The following is a 27,065-nucleotide window of genomic DNA, read 5'->3' on the forward strand; positions in this document are numbered from 1 at the left end:
TTAAAGCTCAATCTCAAAAGTCTTTTGAAGATTGTTGGAAAATGGGTTGGCTGCTGCAGCTGGTGCCTTATTCCCAGGCTGCTGAGTCGCAGGTCTGGCCTCCAGTGCTGCCCACTTGGCCTCAAAACGATCATCGTCTTGGGGATCACTGGGTGCCGGAGCTGTTAGCTGGCTGCCCTCTGGCGGCCAGCTGCTACTGCTGCCACCATTCCCACCACTGTTGGAGGTCCCATTCTGGAGGTCCATCATGGCGCTGCTGTGCAGTGGGAGGCCATTAATGGCTGTTGATAATGGCGGAGTAGAAGAGAATGGCGGTGTGGAAAACCCTCCAGTGTGCCCGACTGCAGCAGGTGCTCCAGCGTAAGAATGGGGCTGCCCGACTGTTCCGAGTGCCCCCACTTTGGGTCCTCCTCCAGCCGAGCCCATGGCTACACCCGCACCAGATGAGCCTGTAGCGGTGCAGAAGACGTTAGCCACCATTTGTGATGGTGTGATGCCAACCACAGGCACACTGGCGTTGGGATAGGTCATACTGCTGGCCAGGCCTGGCATGTAGGTCTGCATGGGCACAAATGCCGGTTGAACAGGCTGGCTGGCAAACATTCCCACAGGGGCTGGAGTGGCATCGAAAGCCAAGGGGAAGGGCTGCATGGAGCTTGGAAGGGAGCCTGGGTGCCCAGGGAGGGAGGGCTGGATCATGGAGGCCCCAGACATGCTCGGACCTGACATTGTGGGAATGGACATGGAAGGTAGAGACATAGGGGGGCCTGACACTGGAGGGCCTGGTATTAGAGGAACTGATGATATTGACATGGGTGGGAGGGGCATTGGGGCCTGACATGAGAGAGCAGAGGGGCCTGAGATGAGAGGTTTAGACATGGTGCCGAGGGAGATTGGGACAGTGGAAACTGGGGCAGCTGATATGGCTGCCTGACTGGACATCTGCTGACTTGACATGGAGGGTGGTCCAGGGATGGTGGGGATGGTAGGGCCTGGGGGCGGGGTCTGTTGAGCCTTGACAGCCTTGGAGACCTCCTCCAGCCATCTCTCAGCCTCGGAGGGTGTGCGCCTGTGTCCACTCTGCATCTGCATCTGCATCTGCATCTGCATCGCCACGGACACCGGAGGAGGAGAGTGGAGTGGAAGCTCTGGCTGCACCCAAGAAGAGGGAGCTAGAGGGATAAAGTTAAGGATTTAGATTTAGCGTGTTTAGTGTAATAATTTCTACACCACTGACTTTAGTTCAGAGTGTGCAATATTACTATTGATCTGATGCAGTCTTTCTTACCCTGCATTGGTGCAGGTGGTGGAGGCAGGACAGGGGGCACAGTGCAGGTTGGAGGGCCATTTGCAGACAAAGAGGGGTTGGAGAAGAGCTCTTCCGATGGGTTGGTGAAGGAGGTGTTGATCTGGCAACACAGGGCATTAATACTACTGTCTCCCTCACCTGGCAACCCCATATCCATCTCTGGTACTAGCAAGAAAGGGACACGCAGAGGGGAGGCGGGAAAAGAGAGAAAGACGATGGAGATAAGGAAGATAATGAAAAGAAGAGGTGGAATGGGAGAAGGACAGGATTGAGTAGAGAGACAAACAAACAAAAAGAGAACAAATATTTATTCATTGGTGAAACAGACCCAGCGAGCATCAAAAGCATAGAAACTGGAGCAGAGGAAGACTTTGATGCTGGCCACCATTGACCTAAAAAGCATCAAAAACACAAGATTTTCAAGACAAACATGGCATCGTGCTAATCAGGACCTTTAACTACCATATCTTATGTAGCATCATACCGTATGTGCATTTCAGCCTGTTATGTCATTGCCTTGTATTTCTTGTGCAATGGGACGACTCAGACAGAGGTGAATTTGGCTTATCTTCTAGTTTTTAAACCAACAGTAACTGATCCGACCAGTGAGGGATTAGGCGGCGTAATGTTCCCGTCTGACTTTGGTTTGGACTACGGCTTTAAACCTCTCCTGCACAGACCGCGGATATAAATAGATATAATATCTAATTCCCTGTTCCTTGTCCCCTGGTCCCTCCCTTCACAACAAAAGGCCTCAGAGACAGAGGATTTTTGTTTCTTCCTCTATTCCCTCACCCTGTCCCCGTCCATGCTCTACATGCGCAGTTGTTCCAAACACTTGACAAAGAAGAGTTTGATGACATTTTTGACGTTGTGGTAAAGTTTTATAACACCCACATGCAGAAGAATGAATGTATAGAGGAGTGGGATTAAAGTAAAGTAAATGAACACATGTTGACCACAGATGGGCCCATTGTGGGTCAAACCCCAAACCTTTGTGCTGTGACTCTTTTAATGCATGTATATCTCTCTCATCAGAGTGCATTGTGTGGCTACAGGTGCAGAGGGCGCTGGAGGCATGTGTAAGGTCTCCCATTAAACATTTCGCTGTGCTTTGTTCTGCACAAACTGACCCTGTGATCCTCCTCTCTCCTTATTGCTGTCAATGTCCCACAGAGTTCAGTAGCGCCCTAAGCACTTCGCATGTGTGTCTGTATGTGTTTCTCTCAGTGCGGTGGCAGGTTTGAGCGCTGGCAGAAGGCTTGCTGAAGGCTAACCGGGACAGCTGATTGACCGCACGAATCAATACACACATTGTTCAGAGAGTCACAAGGGAGCAGGGAGGCAGTGGAAGTGGCTGCTACCGCTCAGTGTGTGCATCTGTGCGACGTACGTGATAGAGGAAGGTAGAGAGAGCTCTGTGCACATTGCATATGCAGAAATGAAAGAATATGAGAACTGGAGTGAGAGTGGGAGTTGAATGTTGTGGTTTAGTATTCCAGTCAGAGGGGTCCCCCAGTCAACTCTCTCATCTCTCCTAATGACTATAATCAGACTTGCTACTGAGCGCTCTGATCCTGTGGCACCACACCGAGTGGGTGTGTCTATGTGTGTGCTTCCTGTGTGTGTGTGTGTGTATACGTCAACCTGTGTGGGGTAAGTCAGTTATTATTAATTGTCCTTAGTAAAAAGAGCCCTCACAGGCCCAGCCATCAGCGCTGACACTAATAGCAATAATAACAGCACTTCACATAACTGCTTTTTATCTTGGCCCACATTCAATAGAAGGCAAGCGTTGGGATTAAACTGAAGAATTACACCTTGTCTGCATGAAAACACTTTTGTTTTGCTGAAGGTTTGTTCTGTAATGTGATAGCTCAGACCTCTTCCGATAAGGGGGTCAGTGATGCCAAATGGAAAATATAATAATGCTCACATCTGCAAAAGTGGAACGCAGAGTCCCCATGTGTACTTTCTGTTTGTGGTAGAGTGGTAATGTTGCAGCTTGTAAACACAAAACTGTCCGCCATTTTCGTAGCTTCCTCTTGGATGCGTGCTTACGATCTGGCACTTGGTAGCTACCCCCTGCGCGCTGTTATTGGATGGGGGCTACACACCCACCGCCCAAAGGTTGATGCCCAAAACGTCCTGAAAACGGCTAAATAAGAAAATACAGGCAGAGGGCAGGGTCTCTGCAGATACAGACACCACCACACACTCACAATGTAAGCCATTCCCTCTAAGAGACTGTATAAGAATGAATGGGGTCAGGAGGGGGGCTGAACCATATACTTTACAAAACAGCAACACCCACCTATAAGTAAAAATATAAAAAAAGCATTAACTCTAGTTCTTTTACTCTTTTCCTCATTAACAGCTGAGTGTGTCTGCAAAGAGGTCACAGCAGCAAAAGGTTGGGACCCTCTGACCCTCGTAAACAGGAGTTAGTCGGGCCAGAAGGTCTAACTTCTGTGCGTCTATCTTCAAGAACTCCTCAACTCACCAGGATTCTTGGCCTGGAAGTCTGTCTTGCGTTGTAGTGTGGATGGCAGGTCGTTGAGGCGGAGCGACAGCTGCCTCTTGAAGGGCGAGTTCTTCTGGCTGAGGGCCGGGAATCCCCGGAACGAGCCTTGACGGACCAGCTGCTCGATGGGCGCGTGGCGGCGAGGGATGGCGTGAGGCCCGCCGGGTTCTGGCCGCTCCATGGGGGACGCCGCACCTTCTGGTGGGGAGGCAGTGCCAGGTGGGAGGGCTGGGATTGCAGAAGGTTGGTCTGGAGGAGGAAGTGGTCATTTCTGTTCAACACCTATTACTGCCGTACAGAGCTTATTGATTGTCTCGTGAGTTGACTCAGTATGTGCTTGACTTTTTATGGATTAAGTCACATTTCCAACTGTATGAGCAGTACTTGAAAGACACACCTGACACTTTGAAATGTCCTCCTACCTTTCTTCTTGTCCTGCAGCTTGTCATCTCGCTCGCTGCTGCTGCCCTGTTGACTGCAGGAAGAGTTGGCGCGGAAGGAGCCCTCACGCACAAATGAGGTGCGACTGGCGTCAAAGGAAGCCGTCACGCCGCACTCCTTCTCCCTGCGCTGCTTCCTCTCCAGACAGGCGGCAAAGGCACAGCCAACTGCATGGCTCAGTCTCTCCCCCTGGCGGAGCAAAACAAAACAGGGAGTATAACACGCAGTTTGAAGGTCATCTACACTTAACCTGGATTGATCCTTTTCAGACCGACATGAAACAGAATTAGGTCTTCATTGTCAGCTGTATTGGCTGTTTTTTTCCCCTGCAGATTCTTTGCGTTTATATGCAACAAGAGTGACTGTTGTTCATGTCAACTTTCAAATCAAGTTCATACATTCACATACAACACAGCTGTCACAGTGAAGATCAGATGAGGGCGCAATTATCAAATCTCTTCTGTCGTCAAACGTCAACATGAGTTCATGCTCTGTGACACTGAATGCGACTAATTCCAGCCTGCCTTTTGCAATTACTTCCTACTTTAACACCCCCTGGCCTTTCTTCCCTCTTTATAGGCAGCCCTGACTGCTATGGCAAAGACAGTCCAGTTTAAGATGAGCAGATGTGGAGAGTGTGGTGGAAACAGAGACAGACAGACATGGACGGAGGCTAACTCCGCAGGCTTCTGTCTAATCCCTTCTCCTAATCCCGCAGGTCTGTGCAGCGCTCTCTTCCGTCCACATTAATAATCCAACTCACGGTCTAAGCTGATGAAACCACCATGGCATTGAAACCACAATGCACCATGACAGCAATGATTCTATTGCAGTTGTCTTTACATTACAACCTCCTCATCCTCAAGGTCAGTCAAATGGAAACACCAGAGGTTAGAAACCATGCTAACGGCAACAGCTGCCTGTGTATTTAATTGCCTACCAGAACTGCGCCTGGTGCCACAGAGTGGGTTGATGCGTCTAAATGACACACACGCGGCAGATTGTACTGTATGTTAGTGTGGGCTCAACATATGAAATAGGTCTGAAGCTTATGAGTGTTTTCATTGAAACGCTGGTACATTTTCATGAGAGTTGTTTAATATTCTAACTAAGGTTTCAACCTCTGTATGTGCTGTTTTTCAGACAGACGGATGAAAGAAATGAGAGTTACAGAAGCTAGTGGATCAGAGGCTAGCCGTGAGTTCTGAACTTCGACTCTTTATACAGTATAGAGAAAATCCCTGAGGGGTAGATGGAAGGTTAATTGCCCCCTCACCGAGTCTTTGAGAGCCATGAAGCAGTGGCACATCCACCGTCTGGTAGTGCCGTCTCGGCAGATGTAGGAGAAGGCCTTGTCATAGTTACGATCGGGAGCGCAGAATGAAACCTTCTCTATGGTCTGGTCCACAATGAGGTCCTGAGAGAGAAACAGGGGAGAGGAGACAGAGAGGTCGGAGAGGATCAGATCTGACAGCTCACACAACGTAGTCACGTCAATCGAATTGTTCCAGCAGGTCGTTGCATCAAATCACATCTGACATGGTTTTGTCTTTCTAACAGCAGCTAAACTGATGACAGACAGGAAGTATAGCTTCAGCACTGAGCACACCAGCTTGTAGACTGACACTGCTTTCAACCTCAGTTAACCCCATGAAACCCCTCTCACTCCAACCTATTTACACACCCACCAATGACAGAATAGAAAGTGACTACAGACTAATGACACTGAACCCTCTTTTCATCTCTGAGATGTTTCCACCACTTGCCCTTCCGTCTATAAAAGGGTCATTCAGCCTGTCTCTGTGTCTATAGTCACTATAGAGGAAACTAAAAGGGGCCCTTCTCTTTCTCTGTGTACATTAAGGGGCCCCCGGCTCACCTCTTTGACTCACCAAAAACAGAAAGAGAAGGAAAACAAGAGGCGAGAGGGAGAAGAAAGGGAAGAAAGGGAAAGAGGGTTTCGCACACTCATCCACGCACTTCCTCCCTCTCCTCCAGTGTCGCAGAAAACAAAGTGAGGGGAGAGGAAGAGGGAGGACGAGGAGGGGAAAGACGGAAAAGACGGAGAAAGAGGTGGAAGAATAACGGTCCTTTCATTGTGGGCCAATTAGTGAATGGAGGGGGACGCTGGTACCGAAGTGAAAGGCTGAGCAGAGAGTGTATGAGCTTCGTCATCACTGAGACAGTAAGATGTTCTGTCTTACTGGAAACACATAATACTGTATGTGCTGGTGTGTTCTTCCGAGACTTTCTGATTCTGAAGTGCATTTTTGATGAACAGTGCAAGTGTTTGTGGGTAAAGGTGACTCAGGACACGACCCAACATCACTGAAAGGAAGCAGCATGTGACTCAGCGTCTCGTCTATGCAAGTCTCTCTGCCTCGAACACACGCAAAAAAAACGGTTTCTTTCTATTGACGCATTATGAAGGTCATGCAGAGCTGCGTCTCTAATGCGCACACATATACAGTGCATTCACTGGGAAAATGTTTGAATAATGGTGGTGTGGGCGTTATTAGGCGTGCTTGCTGATTCACAGATGGAGGCTGATCTGATGATAAAAGGTGATGAAGAGGCACTGAAAGAAAGAAGGCGAGGAGGACACTGTAAAACATTGATGAGATCTCTTGAATATAACAGACGTCAAACTTGCTTGAAGTGGAAAATGGATCAATAGATGAATTATAGTTCTGCTGTTTTCACAGAAAGTGCATTTCTCCAATGCACTTAAAAATGCACCAACTGTCTGAACAAAAGTTATGAGTGGAGTAATAAGTTTTGATGATAAAATTTAACCCACCCTATATTCATCCATATCTGAGTCTTTGCTACTTTGCTACTCCACCAGTGGCTGGAAATTCATGTGATTTCAATCAAAAATGACATGATATGATGATATTTTGGCATTTTTGCACCGACCGTTACAGAAGCAGTGAGGCTGCAGAGAAATGGAAAACGGTATTTAGACAAGATGGTAAAAGAGGAAGTCACTCAGACTACTTGTCTTTAGCCAATATGTGTTTTTTTGCTATTGTATCCTATGAAAAGACCAAAACCAACAATACATGTGTCTGTGTCTCATCACTTTCTGACTTCCCTTCTCTGTCTGTAGCAGTTCATTCATTCTAACTAAAGATGTCAATCTACCAAAACAGCTCACAAAATTATTTCCTCAAACAGATGGGCACTGTAGTCTTTAGACAACATTACTCAAAACAGGGAGAAATACTGCATTTTCACCTGCGGACTAATACAAATTTGCTGTCCTATGAGTATTTGTAGCAGCAGGACGGTGTGGGATTGAGTCAAAATTAAGTAAACTACAGTGTGTGTGTGTTCATGGTAATGAAGGAACATGTCAGCCAGTGTGACAGTGTGGCTCACTGATGTGTTTTTAATAGTTTTTGGCACAGAGGAATAAGATATATCCGGCTTTGGCAACCCAGGAAACTACTTGTTGGAAGCATCAATTCAATGTTGGTTTTGGGATTTGTTGACAATAAGAAAAATATAGACTATCGCCAGCCTTATCCTCTAATAATAGGAAAAGTAGGAGGGAGATTAAAGTGAAGGGAGAGAGGAGGAGTGGGACTGAGGGATTGTGAGAGGTGAGGTCATGTGTGTGGCCTCTAAGCAAAAAGGAGAGCGAGAGAAAGAGGCTGCTCCGCTGGGCTCGCTCTCTCCTCTATTCTCTGCTGCTTTTTATTCTCCTCTGCTTTCAATAGAGCCACAGCGAGCTGCGCTCCCTCTGTAGGAGGCCTCCCTCGCCACCAGACACTCCTGAAGTGCATGTGTGTGTGTCTGTGTTTACTCCATCTTCCCTCCCCCACTAAGCACCTTCAGCTAGAAACCATGAGTCACATATGTCAGCTCTGAAACTGCACACACACACACACACACAGGCCCAAACTAGCCTGGGAGCATCGACACAGTAGCTGCATGGATCCTTCTGTTGTCAGCCTTAAGGTGGCGTCATCAAACTGGGACAGAATGAGACTTTTGTTAGTGGTCTGAGGATGGAAAATGTGTCTTAAGTGAATATGAGAATAGAAATGGAAGAAGATCCTGCAAAGACGGACGTGTGTCAGAGAGACTTTCTGTCTTCTACCTGGCTGTCGAGGCTAAGAATGAAGACATAGATAAAATACCTGTGTGGTGTTACAAGACTGAAGGACACATCCTTCACCTCTTTGTCCTTGTTTCTGAGTGAGTGATGAGGTGGATAGAAAGGGAAGACAGAGGGGGGATGAAACAGGGAGACGGAGACAACACACACACACACACACACACACACACACACACACACACACACACACACACACACACACACACAATAATGTGTTTGCTTACCTTAGTTTTGTCATCCACCACCCTGAGTCCATCAGCTGAAACCCACAGTAGTGCCTTGACTGTCTTTTTCCCACTCTGGAAAGACAGAGAAGCAGCAGTAATAAAGTAAATAATGTATAACTTAAGAGGCAAGTGAACAAGTTGCACAGTAAATGTATTTCAATCATTTGCACATTCACCAGATGTTCCTTCATTCTTGCAGAGGTGCGATCAACGAGTTACTAGCATGTAAAGCCACTTTTACTACTACTGCTGGTGATGTAAAGCGATCATCACATCCTTACAGCAGATGAGGTAGTGGTGGGTTAAGAGCGGAGAGGCGGGCAGAGGTAAAAACTGTGCCAGCTGGCACTACGAGTCATTTCTCCAGAGGAGGGCACCAGGCAGAGCTAATAACACACTCAGCATGGGCCGGGCTAAAAATACGCAGGCTACAAAAGCAACGACTCCATGTGAGTGTAGAAGTGTGTGTGTGTGTGTGTGTGTGTGTGTGTGTGTGTGTGTGCATGTGAGTCTGCATATGAGTTTGTGTGTGTGTAAGCGAGGGAAACAGAAAGCCAGATCACTGCAGGAAATGGCTTTGAAACCCACAGCGAAGCGACAAGGAGCCTCAATTTTTGCATAATCCCATTGAGAGGAAGACAGAGGGAGCGAGAATAGAGGTGGAGAAACCGAGAGTGACGGAAGGAGAAGAGTGGAGAAGGAGAGAGGGAAGCTAAATGAGGAGGTGGAGAGCGGGGAATCAAAATATAAAGATAACTTTGGTGAAAGAAAGTTGTCCGCGTGAGAAGCTGCAGAGAGGCGGGAACACTGCGAAAGAAAAACGCTGATACGGACTGAATCCAGCAGGGAGAATCAAAAGAGACAAGACAAATGAAAGAAAACGGTGGTGATAGCAGAGCGAGACAAAAGTGAATGCATGAAACATTTCTCCTGTATGCATTAAAGTGGCTGTGATTCACTTCACTCTCTGACAAAGTGGTGCCTTTTGTTAGATAAACTTACATTACCTGCGTGGGGAATCAGGTTTAGGATGAGTGTTCACTGAATATAGAAAATGTGCCGCTCTGCAGTTTCGTTGGGGCAACCCGATGTTTATCTGAAAGCCGAGTTTAATCATCAAAAGAGCCGAGCTTCTTACAGATGTGACGACGGCGAGGAAAGTGACACAAAGTGACTCCTGTTTTCTCCACCGCGGAGTGTGTGAGGCTTTCTGACACCGGCCAGTCTGTGTCACCCTGTTCACACGCTCCCTGTCCGAATCCAGCTTCCCAGGAGGGCAAACTGTGTGTGTGTGTCAGTGTGCATTTACATGTGTTTACATTAGCCCAGATCTCATTTTCCGCTCTCCTTGGGCGTAGTGGGATCAGACAGGCAGAAAGACAGACGAGCAGACAGACAGATGTGGAATAAGACTCACCAGGGAGGGCGATGAGGGAGATGAAAGTGTTAAAAAAGAGAAAATAACAAGACGGGAGAGGGAGAGGTAACTGCAGACAGTATTGAACGGATGTGTGTGTTTGTGTGTGTGTGTGTGTGTGCTCCTCTGGTCGATACTTTGGCGCATGAGTTTTGTGCAACTGGGCCTGTAATGAGCTCCAGTGAAGTTTGTAGATCCTTGGGATGAGTATTTGCAACTGCTCCTATACAATGAAATGTAACCTCCGGCACTGCAGCAGGGGAGGTGTGTGTAAAGTGCGTGTTTTTAATGGGGATACTCACAACTTTTAACTTCTTCACTGCCTCCTCGCATACATGCATCCCTCTCGACTCCTCCACCTCGACCAGCCCCAGGTACTGCGGAGAAAAGAAAGCAGAAATATTAATAGCCTGAACCAGGCAGAGGTTGATGCTTATGATTTTTTATTTCACAGAAATACTCTTCATCTAACCTTCATGCCAATAAGACACACTGAGCTGAAGTCAAAACTACGTCAAAACAAAAAGAAAGACAAAGTGACATAAAAGCAAGCAAAGCCTCATTAGTCCCTATCAGTAGTCCTATATATGTGACAGGCAAGTTGTTAATACGCATACTGCATGTACGGTCGCATGTTGCTACTGATAATAAGGAGAGAGGAGGACTGTGACAATTTATAGCCTCACATCCTTTTGTTGTCTCCCCAGTGTTCTGCTCTGTGGTGTACGGAGAGCCCACAGGGACACAATTAAACCTCCCCGTGACTCTGTTTCGAGTCAGAAGCTAAGTAGCGAACAGGAAGGCAAGTTTTCAGAGTTTTAAGGAGCGCTCTGAGTTCAGGGGAGCTCAGTCCCTGAACTGAAATACATGTTGTAAACAATAAGTGGACAAGTGTGGCAGATTTATTGAATGAGATTTTGAAAATTGGCTGTTTTGAGCTCGCGGAACACAAACAGACAGATGATCCCGAGCGATGTCATCATTAGATGCACACAAAGTAGAGCGGGGAGAAGAAAACAAACCGGAATTAATGAGCACAGGAAGAGATCAACATGAGAAGTTGTTTTTGTGTCATAAACTGCACGAACCACAAAAATAGTGAATTTCCTGAGAGGGAAACCTCCCTTTCAGCTCAGGGTGCATGATTAGGTATTAGCTGTTTATGGTTTGGGACACTACCTGCAAGATCTCACTTGGTTTAGTCTGGGTTAGTGTTATCGCTGCTACTAGCTGCTGTTTCTCACTTGAATTTCAAGCGTCATATTAGACAGACGTCTCGACCAACATGCGGTTATACTACTTTCCATATCCAGAGGAAGTGAAGGTGGTGGGTGATGTGAGAAAGTATAGACAAAATAAATCAATGAACCAACCAATGATCTACTGAGGACACATGTAATATTTGTGTCTGTTTGCGTCAGCTGGTAAACTTTCCAACCGGCCATTTTTCTCCCAAACTCTCTCAAGTCAACTTTTCTCTCCAAGAACGCTGCTCTCTTTCCTCTGGTGCAGTTCAGCAGAGACATTAATAGTGCATGACTCGTGAATACATTTGGAGTGAAAACAGAGAGAAGGCGGAGATGTGAGAAAGAAAAAGACTGAACTGGAGAACACGGAGGAAAGAAAAGCTACAATAAAGAGGCTGAGAGGCTTTTTAATGCATCTCTCGCTGTAAAGCTCCGAGCTCCACTTCGCTGCCCGTCTCATCGCCAACTCTGTGGAGCATTACCATCAGGACCAGTCTCCATTAGTCTTGTGTTTTTCTTTTGCTTCTGGTTTCTCCACTCAGTCCACAGCCTCTCTTATCCAGTTCTATATCTCTCGCTCTCTCATATCTCACAGTTTCTCTGCGTCCCCTCTGTGTGCCCTCATCCCTCACTTTGTCATTTCCTGTGGTCTCATTAATCTGTAGCTCCACCTCGATGTCATTCCTGCCTCTCTGTCCTCCATCTCTTACTGTCATTGTCCCTCCAGCTCTTTATCAGATCAGCTTATTCGCTCTCTTGCCAAGAGAGAGATGAGGAGATTGATACCACACTCGTATTTGTACGCTGAATATAAAGCTACAGCCAGCAAGCACCCAATTAGCTTAGCTTAGCATAAAGACTGGAAACTGGGGGTGCAGCTAGCCTCGCTCTGTCCACAGCTGTAACACCACAGTTTCTTGGCTTCTTTGGACAGAGCCAAGCTAGCTGTTTCCACCTGTTACCATTCTTCATGCTAAGCTAAGCTAATCGTCTCCTGGCTCCAACCCCAACACGTACAGACGTAAGACTGGTATCGACCTTCTCATCTAACTTTTTGCTAGAGAGCAAATTTTCTAAAATGCCAAACTACTCCTTTAATTAAAGCAGAAACTAAACCCTAACATACATGTAAAACCAATCTTTATCTCTTAAATACATCACATCTTCTACCTAAATCTCAGACAATACATTTCAAAAACTTTTTTTTTTAATGTTTTGAATGTTAAACCATACATAAAATGCAGTGCAGTGTGATGCTACAGTACATCGCTGTTATATAACAGGCCTACATGTACGAGGTGTAAATAGATCATCTTAGACGGCCTCGTCCAGAAGCAGATTCTGGGTTTGCTCTTCTTCTGTGGTGTTCAAGGATAAAGTGCTGAATAAATGAGGATCCTGTGCACCTGTTATTGTTGAGTATGCACTGACATGAGTTGTGATAGATGTACTGCGGCCAGAAAACTTTCATTTGCCCTTTGGTATGGCCCTGTTGCTATATACAGTATGCAGAGTTAAAAAGGGAGGTAACTTGTCAACATACCATACATTCATGAACTTGTGACATTTTAACAGTTTTGTTCTGTCATACTTACATATCCGTTATTTTATTGCCCTTTTTTATACTGACAAATCTTAAAATGATGGTTATGTCAGACGTATGTTGTGCGTTTATAGGAAAATACAAACAAACAAACCAAAATATGACTTTTACATTATAATGGTCAAGAATGGAGCAGTGCCGTCCCGGCTTTGGATACTCACCCGAACAGGGAAGTTACATCTGCCCTTACGTACAGCCTCCTCGTCAGCCTGCCACTGATGCGGTCTGCTGGCCTCTGGCACGTAGGTGGGCTTCTTCCTCCTCAGGCTCTGACGAAGCTTGTTCATCTCCGGGGTCACGTGCTCCCTGGTACTGCGGACACAGGAAGGGACATTGGTTTAGTTGTGTAGCACAGCCAAAAAGGCCACAGGTTAGCGCTGCAATTTGAAGTTAGATTTAAAAACACAACCAGCTGACTCCCTTTAACACACACACACACACACAAAACAAAGAGCATTCATTTAACAGTCATTTAACAATAAGTCTCATTAAAAGCTTATTAAATGCAACAGTGCCAAACTGGATTTTAAAGAAATGCCACTTGAGAGCTTTGTACACACACTGTAGTCCTGTGTTTCACGCGGGATTATGAGTGAAGTGGGATGGATTTCATTGATTTGCTCAGGCTCATTATGCAGTAATCATCCCTAACAAGGCAGTCAGTACATTAGCATCATAAGTACCTCCTGCCATGATACTGCATTGATTCTCCATTCAGAGACGGACTGTACAAATCACACAGGTAGCAAAGTTAACGCTAATGAACACAAAGCATAGGACGTGCTTTCATCTCTCCTAGAAACATCAAGAGCGCTGAGCGAATACAGATCACCACACACACACACACACACACATACACTCAAATCCTTCTCTGTACACACACAATCCTCTCTGCGCTGCTTAATTAGACCATTCAGCCCGCTGGCCTGTTTAGCGATGCTAATTTCCCAGCATAATGAAACATGACGCCATCAAAACATGACCTGCTTAAAAATGATAATTACTGTTTTCATTCCTCCACAGTCACATCCCCCCTCAACAGAGGATCTGGAGTACAATAAAAAAAACCTCTCTCCTCCTGTGCGTCCTCTGTCTTTATTTTATCAAGACATGAATTAACAGACTTCACTGTCCACTCCGTCCAAACCAGTCTCTTTTTTGTCTCTCTACATGTTCTTTACTTTTGAGGCATCTTCTGGTCTGACAAGAGAGTCACACCAGCAAGCCTCATTTCCAGTGGAAGGGTATAAGAAATGTTTATCTTCGTCCCTCTCTGCTTTCATTCTTCCATATCTCTTGGGTTAATCTGAGTAATATTATTTTCTTACCGTCTGGTTGCCCCTTGAATCGGCTTCCTGGCTCTAACAGGGTGTGAAAGCACACAAGTATTACACTGAAGACACGTTATGTCCATATGTTGGCAGTGGTCTGAACTGAAGGACAGAAATCTTCTCTCTGCTCTGCCACACACAAGTCAGGGTTTACACGCAAATATATATATATATACAAACACATCACTTCTCATCATCACCGCTATGTTACTAGTAATGGGTGACAAAGCTTGGTGTGCCGGAAGCCTCTGCAATTACACGTTCTTGTGCATGTCACACACAGACACGTCTGAGTGTCTGTGTGTGTGTGTAATGCAGAGTATTCAAATGCAACAGCTCGAGTGGTTTCACTCATTTCTGGCATGTGAGGCATGCGTCCTCTGCCAAGCGCAGGCACACACACACACACACACACACACACACACACACTCAAACACACGCAAGCCCCTCCGCAGCTCGACGTGCACACATGTCAAGGCTTGTGCCAGTAATTTCTGGGCAAAGCGCCAAATGACTGGCACCTGGCTGGCACCGGCACTGCTGCAGCAGGTGTGAACACGTGTGTGTGTGTGTGTGTGTGTGTGCTGGTACGTAATATCCCACAAGGGAGGTGGAGGGGGGGAGTTATGGGGGGTAGGGTGGGGGAAATGAGGTGCTGGTTAGGGAATACAGGAAGCCCTGTAACTGTCCTCATATGGTTTGGGAGAGCGGCAGAGAGGAGGAGGAGTGAGCGAATGGGACTGGCATCTGATGCCAAGACACAGATGAAATGATGTGAACTGAGGGTACTGGGCTGGGACAAGTGAAAATAACTGGAAGAAGTGGAGGAAGGAAGAAATGAGGTGAGAAAATGAGTGCTGTAACACACACAATTATCCTTTTGATCACCCATCAGTGATCCAGTTCTAATAACATGGTTTGAGGGCAAAGTTTGACAAAATACCAGAAGGATGAGGACAGAAAGAGGCTGTACAACGGACCAACAAACCAGCGATATCGCAGAGTAAAAGACAAAAAGAAAAATCCAACTTCATGCAGAAAAGAAACTGCGGCAGCAAAAAAGAGAACCTTCCCATTACGTCAACAAACTCAGGTGAACCATTTACATCAATTTTGAGATCCTTTTATTCACAAAATCTAATTACCTACTTCAGAGCGCAGAGTAAGAGGAACGGCATATTTATGTGTACTGTAGGTTGACGCTGAGACTAAGAACCTTTATAATCAAGAAAAGACCAACGCACATCTTGTAAAGTGACAAGAGAGGTCGAGCGCTTAAATGTTTCAAGTAAATACTTGAAATGTCGACACACTTATTACGTTCTTTCACTGCTAGGTTAAAATGTACAGGATGCCTGTTTCCATTCAAAGCTACAGACTAAACCAGAAAAAACAGAACCCGAACTCATCACCAACACCCCAGACTCACAGGTGTTTATTTAATCATTGTAAAAACGATAAAAGATGTTCCACATCACCTCAAACTTTGGCTTTAAAGCTTACAAGACGACGTTCTTCACTGTAGAAAACCAGCGTTAAAAAAGTTCTGTTCATAGAGTCGTTGTGAAAAGCATTCAGCTCGACTTCATCTTACAGGAGGTGTTTGTGCGAATATCCCTCCATAATTACTACCACATATTTAACTTAAACAGCCATGCTAATGAGGTCATTAACTTTGCCAGTGAGCCTATTAGCAACTCAAAGATTGTAAATATGTTAATATGTTAGGTGGGAAAATTAGTATTGTGACACACCCAATTATCCTGTTCAACGTCCACCAGTCGTCCGGTTTTTAATAAAAATGGAAATATAAGGGGGTTAAGTGGTTTAACACAAAGTTTAACAAGCCAGCTGACTGGGAGGAGGAAATCTAGATGAGGACAGAAAAGACAAACCAACTAAACAACAAGAACACTTTTTTTTTTTCTTTAACTTCAAAGCTAATGTAAACTTTAATGTAAAAATCTAGTATATAAATATAATATATACATATAATAACATACACTTGGAGCAAAACTTGACATTTTAGGGAAAGCTTATTTATTTATATTATAAAGCTTATTCGCTTTCTTGCCTGAGAGTTAGATGACACATAAACAGCAAATTGGTGTTTATACACTTTTTACACATTTAAATGTTTTAAGTTCTGTGAAAAAAACAAAACAAAACAATCTTTAATGTGTTACTTAGTGAACTTCAGAGGTGCTGATATTTGGATTCTGTTACCTTTGGATAGAGCCAGGCTAGCGGTTTCCCCATCTTTATGCTAAGCTAAGCTAACCTGCTGCTGGCTGTAGCTTCATATGTATTTATCTATATTTACAGATAAATATAGAGTGGTATCAATCTCATTTAACTCTGCCAGAAAGCAAATAAGCGTGTTTCTCAAACATCAAACTCTTCCTTTAAAGAAAGAAATATATTCAGACGTCAACGTGGAGGACATAAGGTCCAAGTATGGACATAAGAATACGACCGAAGCCAGACTGCAGTGAAAACACAAGTGAAAATAAGTTCTCTTTCTGAGCAGCACAGTGTGAAGTGAACAGAAATTTGGTAGTAAACACTCTTTGATGGAGAGACACATTAGGGTGGAGACATTACCCAGCATGCAACATGTAAAGGCCTTGCATAGCTGTGACCTCACCCCGCACAACAAGAACCATCTGCACGAGGAAAAGAAAAAAGACGAGAGACAGACAGAGCGGGTGGGCAGGCCGGCGAGGATGGAACACATCAAAATAAATCTATAAATCAATGGTCCCGCTCTCGTCATTAACCCACACAAAACTCACGAGCACTTCAGTGTAGACTACACAAACAGGAGGCCTGGTGCCAGAAAACACAAAGTTGCTCCTCATCCAGCGTTAGCAGCCATCTGGAATGTATTGTTGCAGAGGAGATGGCAGGAGAGGCGACTTACGATCATATGATGTTATGTCGTAGACTTTCAAGTCTGCTCACCCGAGTTGACCTCCCTTCATCGCTGCTTCCTTCCCCTGTCCTCCCTATTCTTCTTCTTCTTCTTCGCTGGTGTTTACACCCCCAGATCTCTCCTCTTTGCTCTTGTTCTGGCCCGAAGGATGAAACGGCGGATGCAAAAATGGGCCTGAAGCTGAAGCAGCTCTGGTGACGTGAATGTGAGGAAATGGGTTTAACAGGAATGAATTTAGCGAGAAAAGTTCGCCTACGCGCACAGACTAATAAAATGCATGGGGGGAAAAGTTTGAACATTTTGCTCCAGCTTGTTAAGTTGGTATTTTAACTGTTAGTAGGTTGGAGCAACTGTCATTAACAATGTGTGTGTGTTTTAATATCAGTAATATCAGTGTATTAACTTGTATTTCAAGTGTTACAACGTTAATATTAATGTCATTCTGTATTCGTACGTGTGTGTGTGTGTGTCATCTCTTTATTCCCTCCACATAATCTATGTTAAGACTGCATGAACTCATGTGTGTCCAGCTGTGTTTTGTGCTTGCCAGATGTGAGTCTGATTGATATCTTTGGCATGATCCCTCTCTTTCACACACACACACACACACACACACACACACACACACACACACACACACACACACACACACACACACACAGAGTGTTCCTCCCTGATCCAGATGTTCTGTGTTCAGAACAGCAGAGATTTTGGCAAAACGGGACACACTCCTCCCTCACACTTCTTCTCAACCAGATGCTCGCAAGACACACCTCGTACAAGGAGGGAGATGGAGGAGGAGGGGTGATGTTGTCTCACACACACACACACACACTTACACATATCACAAACACACACAATGAGTCATTGCCACCTCGCATTACGGTAAGCCATATGTTTGTGAAGCTCCAGAGGGACAAGGAGGGGTCGGCGAGAGGTGGAGCAAGTGTCTAAGAGTGTGTGTGTGTGTGTGTGTGTGTGTGTGTGTGTGTGTGTGTGTGTGGCAGCAGGAGATTGTCTTGGCTTACTCATCACTGAGCTGACCACTTTACATGGACACAATGTGCCTCTCTCTCTCTGCTTCCGTCTCCCTGTTCAGCTGAATTCAAGTTGTTGGTGTGACTCAGAGTGCATTTAAAGTTATAGTGGAAGAAAGATCAAAATGTCTATTATTACTACAGCTACATACTGTACACACGCCATACGCTTTATTGTTTATTTACACCATTTCAGACAACCATCTGACGAGCATAAAGACATTTCATAAAACAAAATTGGACTATTTGTTACCTTCTGCAAAAGGACACAGATCCATTTATTAACAACTTATTAACATTACAACCGTAGACGTGATGGCTTAGTAGAAGATGGAAAAACCCCTCAGCTGTTATTAATGGCTGGTATAACTGCAATACGTATGTATAAAGCATACGTAAATAATTTATTAACTATACTCATCAGCTGCACTATCATGTGTCATTTCTCAGGTGGTTCAGTTGGGATCAGCACGTCGCAGCTCTGTTTTTGAGGGCGCTGCAGGAAGACCATTTCTAGAATTACTGTCTGTGACTTTCACTGTTCAGAGTTAACTTTTTCAGCTTCATCAGCTTTGTCATAGATTATCTTACACACACACACACACACACACACACACACACATTTTCCTCCATCCTTTTCACGAGCAGCTTTAAATGTCACCTCAATGGTGACTCATCTCTGGGCTAATGTGAGACAACACATAGTTATCTAGTTAACAGAATTAAATCAAAAACACATTAGACACAGGCACAGTATGCTGACACACACACCCAGAAAACTGACCCAGTTTCTGGGCCCTGCAGACTTCAACTGACACTGAGTGACCCGGATAGGGACACTGACTCTTACTATCATCCAAAACCCTCTGTCTCTCTCTCTCTCTCTCTCTCACACACACACACACACACAGCAAGTGACAGGTGGTCTATGTTTGTGTGTGTGATTAAAAAATAAAGGAGTGTGACGTATCGGAGATAAACCAGGGCACTTGTGTTTAGACAGAAGCCTGACCCAGGACAGGATGGCCTTATTCATTGCAGTGGTTTATGTGAGGTCGTGGAGTGAGTGTGTATGAATGTGTGTGAGAGATAGACAGGTTTGTATTGTACCACAGCACATCCACCGCTACATACGCAGATGTTGATATAACACACATGCACAATTCAGTGTGGAATGAGACCCACATATCAACAACACGCTTTCTTATTGGCAGTTTCATCAGCATTCAGCCGAGCTGTAGACTTGAGTCAAGGCTTAAGACTCAAAAAGAAGAACTTGTGACTTTACTATAGTGATACTTGACTGACATGAGACTTGAGTCTCGTTAAAGACTTGACTTGATTTGAAGGCTCATGTTTTTACCCGCTAAAATCCCAGAACAATAAAAAATAAATAAGACAGTGTCAAGCAGGCCTTGTAGCACTGAATATTTAATTGTTAGCATTCAGAAATCTGAAAGACTTCCATCTTGACTTCAGATTAAAAACAGCTCTGGCGCTCAGTTGCAGTGTTTTTTAGCCTAGCTTAGCACAAGGACTGAAAACACCGTAGTTCTGTGAAAAGGTGTCTCCGTAGTTCTCATACTTACACATTGAATATTTTTTAATTTAATGACCAACAACAGGCAGCACCTCAGATATCGAGTCCTCATCGTTAAGAAAATACAACATGTTCAAAAGAAGATTTTGGAGTTGCTGTAGGGTGGATTTTTCTCTTGTTTCCCCGTAGTGGAAGTAGCTAGTCTGCTAAGTGAGGATAAAGGGCTCCTGGACCAATCTCTCTACTCTACACTCTACAAATATTAAATTGATATCAATGTGCTTATCTGACTTTTAGTAAGACAGCGAATAAGCATAATCCCCAAAATCCAATTTGGTCAAAATCCTGAAACTTATTTAAATCCTCAGAAGCACGAAGAGTCAAACCTGGTCGAAACACAACTGATTCATATGCGGTGATGATCATCAGACAGCCAGACAACCAAGTCAGACTGCTTACAGAGCAGACGGGCGGCGAGCTAAAATTTTCCATGTCAATATCACCGCTGGGAAACAATCCCACAAATCATCCACAGAAACAGAAACATCACAGCTGAAATAAAGCTACGAAAACAGCAAAGTACTCTCACCTGAGCCCACATTAAACATACACATATGAAGCAGCTACAGGGAGCAAACATGAAGAAGCAAAGCCTCTCCAGCAGCAGCACATACAGATCAGTGGAGAGCTGTATATATATATATATATACGGCGCAGTGTGTAGGTGGCTTATGAAGCACACGTTTCTGTAAGTGAGGAGGCAAACACAGCTGCATTATATCAATAACAGACCTTTCTGTCGCGATTAGAAGAACTGATGTACAGTGACAGCTGAAGCAGAGCCATGTGTTTAACCATCAGCCTGGCACCCACTGTGACTATTGTCCCTCTCCTTAACACACACACACACACACACACACACACACACCTCAGCTTGCTCCATAAACCAGGTCCACTCTATAAAAAAGGGGGTCAGTGGGTTCATATATCTCTCTGCCATTGAAATTCAGGACCAATCCACAATCCATAGTAGTTTTTATGCAGTGCTCATACTGTCGTTCTGGTCAGTACTGTTCAAAACAGCTCCTATAAAACAGTTGTATGTCTGTGAATGATTTTCCATACTGTACAATGCATAATTAATGAAGTCAATTGTGTTTGCTTCCAGTGTGTTTTCCTGGATCTATGTGTTGAGTTAATATTTCCAAAGGATTTCTAGAACAGAGAGACACGCTCACTGTCTAACTTTATCGTCAGCAAATAATTGAATATCCGCCAGCACACCAGCAATAAGAGGGTACATTTGACTCAGCAAAGAAGGCTGCACATGTGAGAGAAATGTGTCTCAACTCATGATTAATAGTTTCTTTTGCTGCCATTTGCTTCGTCCCACCCACCGTGTTGGTCATATTGATTGTGTTGTGTTGTGTCACCGCAGTCTATGAGCTATGGCTTCTCATCGTGCCTACAAGAAACTTTAGAAGTTAGATGATTTAAAGGAAGACAAGTGTGTGTGTGTGTGTGTGTGTGGTGTCAACATGGTGATGCACAGATGCCAATTAGCTTGACACTGACTGGAAGACACACAAACACTTCCTGTCCTTCTTCTAAACCTCTAATGCAATACGATCTTTCAGGGGGCTTTCTGGGCAGGGTGAAGCATTACAGAAAGCTGTCCTAATATAATTATAGTACAGTGTGTGTGTGTGTGTGTGTGGCTGGTGGTCATCTTGCATAATGAGATTGAATGGCCCTCTGTGACTCAGGCTGTAATGCAGTGTGGGAACTTAGTGAATTATCGCAGTAGCAGGTGAATGGAGCGTGAGAGAGACGCTGTCATCGTGATGATGATCACATGACTGGATGAAGAGGTGACTCGACCTGCTGATCCAGGATCAGCTCTGTCACCCTGCCACTTTGTTCTTAAATCAAAAACGTGTCTGCAACAAGTGACTCGTGGTCACAGATGTACATGGTACGTCTGTTTGTAGCCAGCAGGGAATGATAGACGCTGTACATCACAAGCCACAGAAGCATTCTGAAAACCTCAGTCTCAGTGTGTTGAAGCCTTAAAACAAGTTTGGAGCCATCGAAACTTTGTCTCGTTTCCTCAATTACGTTTCACAGTTAAAACACAATTCAGGCTTGTTTTTGTAACTTTGGCCGTTAATCAGTTCAATCAGTTATGATAGCAGTTTGTAATAGTCTGATGCAGGAATTAGTTATCCCGGCTGCAATTATCTTATCTTTCGTAAATGGAAGAAAGGCAGCGAAAACATTACTCCGCCAGGAATGTGCACTTGCATGTATGGATGATGAGGTTTAACTTTTTAGCCGTTTTTTTTTTTTTTTTGCTGGAGCCCCCTGCGAAGGAGCCCAGCTGCACCAAAGGACTTCATATGAATGAGAGGGCTGAAGTCGGCCTGAACGCTGTCTTAGACCCAAGTTTTAATAAACAGAAATTAATTCATACAGCATCAAAATAAATTAAAATATAAAGCAAACAGAGAGAGAGAGAGAGAGAGAGAGAGAGAGAGAGAGAGAGAGAGAGAGAGAGAGAGAGAGAGAGAGAGAGGCATCTCAGTTAGTCTTGACACCTCAGACTCAAAAAGTTGGACTTACTATAAGATAACTTTAAGACATGACAGGTAAACCCTACGGAAAGTACTTGGAATGAAATGAGATGTCAACACTGTGAAGATGGATAGATCCAGGAAGCAGCACAGGTTTCTAGAGCCAAGTCTAGTCATGGTTTGACTGTAGCTCATAAAGATTTAGTGGCACTCACATCCAGCTAACACTTTTAAACAGACACACGATATCACGCTCAAAGGCACCAGGAAACATGAGCTCGCTCTCCTAATTTTCCACATTTACATACAATTCACACAGTACACACATCGTGTTCTTCTCGCACTTCTTGCCTCACTCGTTCAAATCAAGTAAGAGGACTGAGGAGGGCAGTCGGGCAAAGCTGCGAGTCTGAGGAAACATCCTGCAATTAAAATGATCTGCTTCCCCGTCTGCTCAGCAAATAGGATTTAGCCAGGAAACTTCAAGTGATATTGTGTTTGCAGAGAGAGAGAGAGAGTGTGAAGCCCAGGAGACGCATGTGTGCTGGTGCACGCACACAGATTCGCACATTCACTCACACACACACACACACACACGTGCATACACATGCATTGCCACCTCAACACCAGGAGTCACATGCACACACAGCTCCCACACCTATCATCCTCTTCCTCCATCCTCTCCCCCCCCCCCCCCGCCGCCAATGTTTCAATTCCCACCCACCCATGTTAAGCCCGAAGAAGATTGTCTGTGTGTGTGTGTGTGTGTGTGTGTGTTGCTTGTGTTACTGCAGGGCAACTTGCTTCCTCTCTTTTTCTTTGTAAGAAAATGTATTCTTGTCCTTCAGTGTATACGTCATTGCATGAATTGCATTTGTGAATAAACATGCATGCTTGAATGTGCTCATACCTGTGTGTACGTGCTTGTGTGTATGTGCTTGTGTGTACGTGCTTGTGTGTATGTGCTTGTGTGTACGTGTGTGTGTCTGAATGGGTTCCAAGACACAAAAGAGAGGCAGATTAACATAACAATATCCAAATCCCCCTCTGCCCTTGGAACATCAGGCAAAGAGGGTACTGACCACGCTAGCTATATGTGTGTGTTTGTGATTGTGCGTGTATGGTATGTGCCTGCGTCCATGTCAAAGCACGTTCATGTCTGCATGCAGGCCTGCATGGCAGCGTGTGTCTGCAACTGTGACGGGGTAAAGTGTATGTGTGTGTGTGTGTGTGTGTGTGCGTGGAGGCTAATCTAAACACGGTGCATCCAGGCGTGAAGTGGAGCAGTCCAGTCAATATGCTCCTGTATCATATTGTGTTCCCACTTTGTATTCCCTCCTATCAGTCTAGTACAGTGCCACAGGCCAGCTTATCATCTGTTCTGCGTCTCCAATACGACAGCAAAGTGCGCAGAACACTTTCATCTCGAGAGCCAGAGATGAGACCCACAAACCAGGGACATTAAAGAAGAACCTGAGTTTATTCCAGGCAGGAGACAACTCACAACCATGCTCCACAAGTCTGTGTTTGCCGCTCACTGTCACTTCTTTATGGACATTGCTTTAAAACAAATGTGGAACACTCTGGACTTGACATTCAAGAAAAAAAGCTAAAACGTTTCCATGACATTAGACACAATGCGACTTCACTCAAATGTTCACAAGCTGAAGAACTGTCTCGTCAGCCGCACCCTCGAGCTTGAACTGTGCAGATTTGTACGTCAGACTCTTGGGTCAGAGAGGAATGCCAAGTGACCCGGTGTGTCTCTCACAGTCAAACAAAGCAGAATTTAACCCTGTGTTTTTTTCCACATTGAGTGTGTAGTCTTTCCTCTTCTTTTCAAACCCCTGTACGACTGTTTTCTCATGTCTCCAACTTCTTTCAAACTCTTTCCTCTCCCATTTTGAAAGTGTTCAAGTAATTCTCTCCCACGTCATTACAAACCGGCAACATACTTGTTAATCTTCCGTCTATTTTTACCTCTTTCTTCCTCGGCTGAAATTGGGAGGAAATTCATATTTTCTCCATAATAAATCTACTTTTCCTGGACTTTTTCCTCTCACGCACCCTTTTCCCTCATCCTATTTTCACCCGTCCCTTTTCAAACTCAACTTTCACACCACTCCTCTCATCTTCTCCCTCCTGTTGAGTCTCCGTCTTGCTGTTCCTCATTTGTCCTCATTTCACTCGTCACGTAGGTCTCTGTCGTCCACAGTGTTCTCACTCTTTGCCTCGTTCGCTTTCTTTTTTGCAACACACATGAGAGCTGTCCTTCTCAATTATATAATCATGAGGGCAGAGAGAGGAAGTGTTGAATTTGAAGTGGGAATTTAAGCCAACCAGTCCCTCCCCTTCAGCGTGACAAGGCTTGGAAACACAAATCTAATGTAAAAAAAAAAAGGGTGTATGGCAGGTGTACACGCATATGAACATATCCATACGTGCACACAAAAACAGTGTAGTGTCGGCACGAACGCGATGCAAGAAAAAAATGTTGGCCGTTTGTATCAATTTAGCAGGTTTAATCTCTTCCATATGGGCATGGGGGCTAATGCATCTGCTAAGGCTATTAGCCGCTATGAGCCCTGTGGATACAGGCTGGACTAGACCTATTATCAGTTTGGCAGTGACTGAAAATACCACCGAAGCCAACAATAAACCTCAGCTATCACTATCACAAAAACTCCAGATCTCCTGCTGACCTCTATAGAGCTCGCAGATTTCTGCCTTGTTGAAACAGGGTCAACTTGATAGGCAGAAAAAGAGGTGAGGCTGAGAAAAATAGCCCAAGGTACTGATTGCTACGGTAACAGTCGACCCAGTTTGAAACCAAAATACTCCCAGGTGCACAATCACACACAGAAATGCAGAAAAACGGATAAATGTATGCAAAGACACACATAAAGTAAATATGCATCCATATGTTGGATGTCACCTGACAGTTCCTAAACAAACGCACGCACGCACATAAACACACGGATCACACCCCCCTACTATATATTTGACTCACCTGAGTTCGATGGCCTCCCCCATCTCGCCACAAGAACTCATCTCACACAGGAACGACAGCAGATGAGAGGAAATGCAGAGATGACAAGCGGAGAGAGAGAGAGAGAGAGAGAGAGAACTCCCTCAGACTAGCGGCCACAGCAATAACAACAGCACAAGAAAAAGATGAGAGGAGGAGAGGAGCAAGAGAGCATGTGATGATATTGCGCTCAGAGTGAGGGACAGAGAGGAGAGGGAGTGCAGAGCGAGAAAGAACCACACCTCTTCTTAAGGGATTAACTTGGAAAAAAAAAGGAGCCCTGACACATTCGCAAAGACACGCACAGCGATGCACCCAAACACAATCAAACTGCCCACGAGCCGGCGTGGACGAGCGTCTGGCATACAGATATGCACAAACAAATACTGCACACACACACACACACACACACACACACACACACACACACGCATGTACGCTCACAGCTGCTCTAAAAATAAAGGCAAATCAATGTTTGATGCTCCAAATCCTGGGAGTGAGGAAAGAAGGGAGTGGGAGGATAGAAAGAGAGAGAGTAACAGAGAGAAAGAGAAAAGGGGAGGGGTGATTAAACGAGTCATGGCTGGTGGTGACACAGTTTTATTTGCTCTCCATCTGCTGTGGGCGCACTGGTCAAGAGTGCACTGGGGGAGAGGGCAAGAACTGGGGCTGGAGCCCAGGGACAGGCGCTGGAGCTGGAACTGGGGAATAGGGCCAGGGCTGGAGGATGTGTTTAACGTGAGGGCTGGAACTCAGCCTGGTAGTATGTTTCCACAGGGGCGTTACTGGACATGAGGGAAGAGTGCTGCTTCTCAGTACTGGATGCTGGAAGGCAGGCCACAGATATACAGCAGGCAGTGTTCCCAACAGATGATTAAGTAGTGCTTTATTCCCATATCAAGCGGATGAAGCCTTCAGACCACACCCAAATGAGCACCTGGTTGTCAGAGCGTTCCATGTTTTGAGTATTCACTGCTTTCCGTTGCAAATTTCAAAAGCTGGAAAACATTTGCTGGCAAAGCTGGAGAAACCTATTTCATCTGAACATTTCAGAGCGATCTGTTTCTGAGAACACTGAAGTGAGAATTGGCCTTGCAGCAGATGAACTGTAATTCATTTTAGAGCTACAGTTACAGTAAATCTAGTTTAAACGTTTGTTCACAAGGGTTGGGAGTTTCAAGAGGTTTGTGGGTGCATGATGCAAAGCCCTGATTTACACACTGTTTGCGTCAACTCTTCCACTGTATATCAGATGTGGAGCAGTCAATGTATCACACTGCCCTTTGTACCATTACAGGAATGCATTGCACTGTCACTTACATATGACGTGAAATGAGAAACTGCGCCCGAAGTAAGTTTTATAGTTTAGCAAGAGGGGCAAAGTAGCTGATGCTAGGATAAGAGCTAGACAACAGCACTGCGTGAAGAACACGGCGTCATCATTAATAAAGAAGGGGTAGTGAGGCAGGATAGTCCAGCGAAAAGCACAACTCTCACTCTCTCACAATGCAATGTCATCCGGCAAGGTGGTTTATGTGTAGGGACACTTATTCCTAACCCTAACCACATGCAGGATTCAGGTGTCTTATGCATTTTATGCTCACCATCCACTGTCACCACCTCCCTGTGAGTTCTGTGAGGTAAATGTAAAAATATGTCCCTTGCTTGAATAAATGTGGCATCCTTTTGAAAGACCTTTTCCCAAACAATAGAAATTTATAGTTCAT

The 27,065-nt window shown here is 45.0% G+C and overlaps 1 protein-coding gene across 1 annotated transcript in view; it reads right to left on the reverse strand.

Annotated features, from left to right (window-relative positions):
• numbl (NUMB like endocytic adaptor protein) overlaps positions 1-27,065 on the reverse strand; it is a 50,769-nt gene continuing 23,704 nt past the window's right edge. The window contains exons 2-9 of the mRNA XM_070906147.1: positions 13,056-13,206; positions 10,347-10,421; positions 8,625-8,699; positions 5,551-5,691; positions 4,256-4,463; positions 3,813-4,082; positions 1,289-1,474; positions 1-1,172 (exon numbers count right to left, since the gene is read on the reverse strand). Of these exons, the coding sequence (XP_070762248.1) occupies positions 1-1,172; positions 1,289-1,474; positions 3,813-4,082; positions 4,256-4,463; positions 5,551-5,691; positions 8,625-8,699; positions 10,347-10,421; positions 13,056-13,181 (2,253 nt within the window). The 5' untranslated portion in view covers positions 13,182-13,206. The remainder of the gene's footprint in view (positions 1,173-1,288; positions 1,475-3,812; positions 4,083-4,255; positions 4,464-5,550; positions 5,692-8,624; positions 8,700-10,346; positions 10,422-13,055; positions 13,207-27,065) is intronic.

This window comes from Enoplosus armatus, chromosome 5 (genome assembly GCF_043641665.1).
Source record: "Enoplosus armatus isolate fEnoArm2 chromosome 5, fEnoArm2.hap1, whole genome shotgun sequence".
NCBI classification, from domain to species: Eukaryota; Metazoa; Chordata; class Actinopteri; order Centrarchiformes; family Enoplosidae; genus Enoplosus; species Enoplosus armatus.